General features: G+C 36.3%; 1 protein-coding gene across 1 annotated transcript in view; it reads left to right on the top strand.

The window, feature by feature from the left end:
• The first annotated feature begins 8164 nt into the window (after positions 1–8164).
• LOC107757502 (F-BAR domain only protein 2-like) overlaps positions 8165–8344 on the top strand; it is a 35010-nt gene continuing 34830 nt past the window's right edge. Inside the window, exon 1 of the mRNA XM_016574989.1 lies at positions 8165–8245. Coding sequence (XP_016430475.1) covers positions 8165–8245 — 81 coding nt within the window. The remainder of the gene's footprint in view (positions 8246–8344) is intronic.

Here is an 8344-nt window from a genome sequence, read left to right as displayed (position 1 = left end):
GGGTGGGTGTGACGTAAATCTCAACTGGGCGCAAAGCATAAGTCCTATGCATGGGGTGATGTAGGGTATAGCTCGACTGCATGAAAGTGTGCAGACCGTGTTTTGTGTGCCAGCTATGCACAGCAGTAGACGGTAAATATTTAAAGACAGTAAATGCTAAAAACGTACCATATTTTAGAGGCTCTGTCTAAAAGGTAACACAACGTAACTGTAGAAATGTAAGTCCTCTCATATGATTGATAGTGAAAGGGTTTTCATCTTTGCAAATGTTTTGGTCGGCAGTGATGCAAAGATAAAGGAATAAAAATCTGAATAACTGCATAACTTTATTTTTAGTTAGCATGCGCAAATTGAGAGGGAAGACTCCATATTAACATAGTGAAGATGTTTGAATGGTTCAAACAACTGCTCTATTTTTCTGTACGAGGCTTTAATGTTCCTGAGTCACACTTTCTGATTTCCAGTTTTTCTACTTGAATATTTTATGTTGTAGAGACCTCAGGAGGTATGTTTACCCTTTTTTTTTTTTTCTTTGCTGTGTGTTTTTTAAGGTGTTTTTTTTTATTTTTTATGAATGCCTTTCCCCACTGTTCAGGCTCCCATGTTTCATAATAATAATAATAATAATAGAGCAATTCACTGTAATCCATTCAGCTGCTAGTGAATATCCTTTCTAACGGGCATATTTTTGTCACTGTCTCCTCGTAAAAGAATGTAAAACTTTTTTTTTTTTTTTTTAATTAGAGGAGATATCCGTTAATGGACACTTAAATAGGATACTTCATGTGGGGATAAAATGGAAGTAACTGGCCCTTATGTATGTGAACATTCGTTATTTATGAAATATAAATGCAGTAAATACTGTACCGCCTTGAAGTTTTTCGGGGGTGGGGGTATAAATATGGCCACGAGACTTGGAGTAATGAATCTAATGGTTTTACTTTTTTAATTGTTTTGTCGTCTTTTCTTTTTGTGTAGTACAAAATGTAAAAATCTAAATGTTGTGTCCCCACCCCAGACTGCACCTGTATAGTTCTATGTGTGGAAATCAAGAAAATGTTATAATGAAGTCAAATTTTGCTCAAAAGCTCCCTTTTCTGGTCCGAGAGCAATTTAATTTATAGTGATTTTTCCACTTTTATTTTATAATCTGATTTTGAAGAAAGATTCAAATATAGAAAGTAATCATTTTTAGGGGCCACCAAATATTTTGGATCATGCAAAGAATATATATTGTACTGTAGAAATTTTGTAATGATATTTGTATGACATTGTTATGGACGTGAGTTTGTTTCACTGCTTGGATCTGTGCATTGATAAGAATAAACACTTTTCAAAAATCACTGATTACATTATTTGTCTAATGAATTTCAAAGGTATTAAATATGAAGGTATATTGACAACTTTGGAAATGCAGTCTGATTCAAATTTTGTGGAAGTTTTTTTTTATTAAATTTTTTATATTTATTAAGTGCAAAGTAAATTCAAATTATCCATTTGGATTATCTTTAAGATCAAATATGTACCTGCTACACAATTTTTATATATATATATATATATATATATACTTAGTGTCCAAGAACAGCAGTAGCTTATTAACATATAATAACATCTCTTTTATAATATTAGCGCATTTCGTAATATAATTCCATATGAATATGGCAGGAAAGAGTCACTACACCAAAGAACTGAGTTTTACAGTGGGGCATGAGCATTACGCGATTGCATTATGGGAATTGTGGCAATTCTTGAAACCGCCACTGGCGTCACTGTTTCTTCATAATTCCCTCAATGAAATATACTGAACAAGTGGAGGGGGTGAAAAGCAAGTGAGGAGGTGGAGTCGTGTTCAGAGGGAGGAAAACCCAGCAGAAGAGCAGGAAAAAAGAGAAAAACCACCAGACACAACAACAACGGGGGGAGGACGGTGGATTAACTGTGCCAACTGAGGCAATTCAAATAAAGAGAAGCGCCGCTGTGAAGAAGGAAGGACAGCAAGATGATAACGCCCTATTTCCTGGAAAATTTCTGGGTAGGTTGCTTATGCTGTGCTCTTATTTGGCTTTGCGGGTTAAAGACAACTCCGCTCCACTCGAATGTCATTCTTTAAATTGGTATAATATGCTTGATTTCTGGGGCTATTCACGCCGGCCGTTGTTGGGATAATACCGGTAAAACATGGTCGAGGCAAGCACGAGAGCCTACTGGCCTGTTGGCCCCCTCACTTTTCTCGTAGAATGCCGTCCAGCTAGACCGGGGATTAATTTTTTTAAAGTGCTCAAGCTGTTCATAGTGATTTCATTTTAATATTTGTTGTTACCTGAAAACATGCCACCTTATTAGACATATTTGCTTCTTAAAGAGATGCATCACCAAAAATTCTGCCATCACTTATTCACCCTCATCATGTCGTTCCAAACCTGTGTGACTTTATTTTAATACAACGCAACAAGGGATGTTAAAGGTATAGTCAGCCAAAACGTATTATTCTTTCATAATTTACTCACCCTCATGTCATTCCAAACCTGTACGACTTTGCTGTGGCATATAATTGAAGATATTTTTTAGAATGTTTTTGTCCATCCATGTCAAGGAACACCAGAATGGTTTGGTTACCAGCATTCTTCAAAATGTCTTCTTTTGTGTTCAGCAGAAGAAAGAGAGAGTGAGTAACATGAGTGTGAGTAAATGATGATGGAATTTTCATTTTCAAGTGCATTATCACTTTAAGTAGAATGAAGGCGTATGTTTTCAGGTGTGATAATGCACAGTCTATCTTTATAACCTCTTACAATCCAGACATCAATATTCAAGTCAGTTTTCAAATAATGACAAATTCCCCATTGTACAATTCACTTTTGTCGGAGAATGCCGTCCAGCTAGACCGGGGATTGGGCCTCATTACATCCATCTGACACGGACAGCCAACTACGTTCCACCTCCGTTCAATCTGATTGGCTGTCGATCAACGTCTTGGAATGTTAACGATCCTATTCTGCAACAACATTGGATGTCACTGCTGTCAATCACAATGCTATCCTGCTCTAGTTCTTCCGTAATGACGTTAGACCGGAGGCCAGGATGTCTAATAAAGTTGTTTTTTATTGTTATATACACAGTATAACTAATATGTTAGCCATGTAATAATTACCCCCTTCTCTTCCATAGTATACCTTATGGTGATATTTTTAATTTTAATTACTTTTTATGGTTATGGTTAGTACTGCCATGGCTTTACTATAGGCTTTATAATATTTTATAAATGTCTTCTTTTGTGTTCAGCAGAAGAAAGAGAGAGTGAGTAACATGAGTGTGAGTAAATGATGATGGAATTTTCATTTTCAAGTGCATTATCACTTTAAGTAGAATGAAGGCGTATGTTTTCAGGTGTGATAATGCACAGTCTATCTTTATAACCTCTTACAATCCAGACATCAATATTCAAGTCAGTTTTCAAATAATGACAAATTCCCCATTGTACAATAAAAGTTATTGAGGATATTTGCAGTCATTGCAGAACAGATAAAGCCTGACACAGTTTTAAAGCATCCCGGAAGATTCCTCTGTTGTCATGTACCGTAAATGGCCATGGTTTAACCATTAAACAGCATCTGACTGGCAGAAGTGTTGAGCTGAGCAGGGTGAGAAAGTGTTCATTTGGAAACCGTGACTGTCAAAACAGGAGATGAAGAGAGATGAGGGATTGCAGAGCTGTGGAGTCCTGTTCTCAATCAGGTCTTTGTGTTGAGGGCTCAGTGAAACAGGGACGCCTATGATCAGCTGTGTGCTTGTAATGCAGGGCACAGACATAGACACATATACCCCACACACAGAGAACCACACTTCTTCACTGCACTGAAACTGTCAAGCTCACGAAATTAATGCAGGGAAGGTCAGACTGTCAAAATAGTCTTGATATTTTTCTGCCATGACATCATCATGTCTTAAAATCAATCTTCGCTGCCCTCCAGAGCCTGACGCCCACAGGTGTGACAACTTACCCTGAACCTCCCACAACAAAGGGGTGTTTGAAGGAAACCTCTCAGTCTTGTTTACCGCAGTCAAACACATCTAACCGCAGATTTCCTCTCTTGCTGTAGAGCACCGTGTGATTTTTCTAGTGAGCTTTTGACCTTTGCTGAGATCTCACATTCTCCTCTGTTGGTTTTGTTGGTGGAAGTTTAGACTTGTTACAGTCAGAAGACACCTGCTTACGGAAATGTGTATCTGGTTGAGTCATACAGTAGATATTCCCTTTAGTTTCTAGTTGTCTAGGTCTTGATGGGAACTATTTTTTTTTTAAATGTATTGTTATGTTAGTCATTTGTAGAGTGTAAAATGTGAGAACACTTATTGATCATATTCACGTGCATGTCTTTTTCTGATTACATTTTAAAAATATTTTTACATGCTTCTTGAATATTTCTGCTGGGTATTCCTGTATCCATTTAATCATCATAATCTGAATACACAAAAATATGCATTTTTCATGCTATTCTTACTAGGAAATACTAGGGATGTTTGTTCGCGCCCTAGTCAAACTCAAGTCAAGTCAAGTCAAACTTTATTTATAGAGCACAACTTTAACACAACCATTGTTGCTCCAAAGTGCTTTACAAAAGAAGCAACAGAGATCAAAATTAAAAGGAAAAATAAATAAATCAAAATAAATAAAATCAAAATATGTATATATATATATATATATATACACGCACAAAAACTAGGGTTGAGTATCGATTGGGTTTTACAATACCGGTGCCAAATCGATATTTTTAAAATGGTACCGGTGCCTGAATCAGCCGCGCCACACGGATGCGCTGTTTTCGTTCAAATCAAAGCGTAAATAGTACACGTATAAAACGTATCCTTGTGTCGCGGCTGACACAGAAGAGCGTACGCTGCTTGTGTTCTGTGGATATTCTCCAAAATGGCGCTACGGTGATGCGGAGAGACACAGAGGAGACTAATTGTTGAATAAAGTCGTTATTTTTGTTTTCTTCGCGTACAAAAAGTATTCTCGTCGCTTCATAAAATTCAGATTGAACCACTGATGGCAGATGGGTGAGAGACGCTCTGGATGAAAGCGCACTTTCACTCTCTGACAGCAGATGGCGCTAAACTGCAGAAATAATAATAATAATAATTCATTTAAATGCAGCCGTTACCCCGGAAACCATGTAAACAAAGCAGCTGCACTACTTCCTGTTTCTGAATCATGTTTAAATGATTTAAATAGCCATTCAGATTTGTGTATTTGCTATGATGTTCATCACAGTGCCAAATACTTATATATTTATAGTATTTATAAACTAACTGTATATAACGACAGTAGAAGCCAATGGAATGCCCTCATTTCGAAAGCTAAGTAAACTTGTGTGTCTGTGTGTGTATGATTGCAGTCAGGGTCTTTGCATATAGTCTCTGCACTGGGAACCTCACCCAGTTTGTGAGACCAGCTGCATGAACAAACACATTATGCACACATTCAAGCCAAACACACACATCTGAACCTTCATGTCTCTTCTTGTGTGTTTTGGCTTCAAAAATGAATTCTGTTTGGTTTGACCAAAAAGTCAGATCATTAAACCCCCTCAAAGAAACATACACAAAGGCATAACACAACAGTGAGCATTTTCCTATGCTCAAATTAGCTACTTCAAATGGCATGTTTTGTTCCTCATTTGCTGTATGTCTTACGTTTATCCAACTTCTCTGAACTTCTCTTTTGCTAACGTCATGGATTCATAGTAGGTCACAGATATTTGATGTAGTTATGGCAATGTCATTGTGGGTTATTATTTGTTTTTCAGAGAGTAAATGTGACAATTATGTGGTCTTATGTTTGTAATTGAATATTAGAGACTAAACTCAGCATGACATTTCCTGTGACTTTGAGGCAGTTTATGATTGGTTGTCTATTGCTAATCATCTTGCTGTAATTCTTGTGATTCTGGCACTTCATTGTTTTACGCTGTTTACTTTTTAAGTTACAAGTGTGAAACGTTGCTTAACCCAGGGTTAAAGCTAGCCTTTACTCACGATTTTAAAATAGTTTAACCCAAGTAAAGTCTATTGCCCTCATGTTAAGTATAAAATGATAGTCCAATAGGCTGTAACTGAACAAAATGAAGTGAAAGTAAAATGCTGTGTGAAGACATTTATAACTGGACTTGTGTTTAAAGGTTAGGCACAAAAAAAGTCATGTGGGTTGCATGAACCAATCACAGAACAAACCGGCATTTTGTTGTGCTGGTATTCAAGGAGTAGACGCCCAAAGCATTTTCCTGAGTTTGTTGTTATTTTCCTATTGTATTTTTTTAATATCACTGCATTCCTTGGTCACTTCTATAGCACTTAGCTTTCCTGTTGCCGTCCTTTCAACACACACACACACACACACACACACACACACAAGGAGTAGACGCCCAAAGCATTTTCCTGAGTTTGTTGTTATTTTCCTATTGTATTTTTTTAATATCACTGCATTCCTTGGTCACTTCTATAGCACTTAGCTTTCCTGTTGCCGTCCTTTCAACACACACACACACACACACACACACACAATCTTACAATCTCACACAGATCTCAGTTGTCTTTGCTCTACAGGAAACACACACACTGCGTGATATTTGCTGTGTCCACAAAAGCTGATGTGGAAGTTACACAGTATAAGCCAGAGTGCAGAGCTTCATCCTTCCTTACATTGGTTTATGTTGATGTCTTTTTAGTGATCATATCAATTTAACTTGCTTTTCTAGATTATTTTCTGAAATACCCTGCGTTTCCCTAATAATATCCTAATTAAAATAAATAAATAAAAAACTGCTGTGAATAGTTTTCATTGAGGTACACTACCATTCAAGAGTTTGGGCTCAAAGATTTTTTTTAAACAAAATTAATAGTTTTATTTAGCAATTTCTAATTTCTTTATTGAACATTTCTAATGTTGCTTGTAAAATATTGCTATTTCAAATAAATGCCATTATTTTGAACTTTCTATTCATTCAAGTATCCTAAAGAAATGTATCACGGTTTCCACAAAAATATTAAGCAGCTCAAGGATTTTCAACATTAACGATAAGAAATGTTTCTTGAGCACCAAATCAAAATATTAAAATGATTTGTGAAGGATCATGTGACACTGAAGAAGACTGGAGTGATGATGCTGAAAATTCAGCTTTGAATCACTGGAATAAATTACATGTTAAAATATATAAAAATATATATTGTAATTGTAATAATGTTTCACATTATTATTACTGTTTATGGTCTTTTTAAACAAATAAATGCAGCCTTAGTGAGTATAAGAAACTTCTTTCAAAAACATTAAAAAAAAAAATCTTACCAACCCAAACCTTTTGAACAATAGTGCATGACTACAGTGATTATGGATGGATGATTTTTTTCTTCTTGTGTTTCTCTTTGAATCACTGGTTGAACTCTTGTGGTGTGCCAGATTTCTGTATTTTCACCGTTGGCTTTTGGGAAATGCTAATAAAATAGGGTACAATGTAGCTTTTAGTTTGATTCATTAATCTGTTGTACCACTTTGGCATAGATGACAGATGTATTTATAGTCAGTCAGGGCAGATATGCTGAGCAAACAGCCATATTATTATTAATATTAATATGAAATGACCAACACGCACTTTATATTCCAATCACGTGTTGCCACCCAAAAAAGGACGTAATAGGACCAAGCATTTGTAAATGTTTAAATACTTAAACAAAATATTATTTAAAATTATTTGTATCCATTAGTCATCAGCCGAAATTGTATGAGCGTAGTAGTAGGAGGTGATGCTCTTGGCACTGTGGTACATGTGTGGGTTTGTATTGCATTTGCACAGTGTCTCTCTTTGAAGGCATGTACATATGCAGGTGTCTACATATGTATGGCCAGAAATGTATCTATCCTTAACTCATATCACTACATTAAAAAATATATGTTTCTGTCATTACAAAATTAGAGGAGGTATCAGGCTTCACTTCAGATCTGAATTATGCATTAGTTTAGCGCTTGCATTTTTAAAATGCTGATATCGGACACTTGTAGCATTGTAACCATGGTTACTATGAAACCCTTTACACAATTCAGACCAAGCTTACAGCACTGACTTACTTGCAAACGGGCAAAAATACAGAAGGTATGCTGCGGATGAACATGGTGGACCAGTCTGCTTTAAGAAGCCAGCTAGATGCCATTCAGACCATGACAGCAATTATTGTTGAGAAACCAAAAGTGGTAAACAAATGTCTGCACCAGTGATGGCATGCAGTGCAATCCTCCTTGACATGCAATTTTTTAATGTTTCTTCTTGTTTTTGCCTTAATTAGGGGGGGG

Source organism: Sinocyclocheilus rhinocerous, unplaced genomic scaffold (genome assembly GCF_001515625.1).
Source record: "Sinocyclocheilus rhinocerous isolate Xijiao unplaced genomic scaffold, SAMN03320098_v1.1 scaffold984, whole genome shotgun sequence".
Lineage (NCBI taxonomy): Eukaryota > Metazoa > Chordata > Actinopteri > Cypriniformes > Cyprinidae > Sinocyclocheilus > Sinocyclocheilus rhinocerous.
This window is presented reverse-complemented; position numbering and strand designations above follow the sequence as displayed.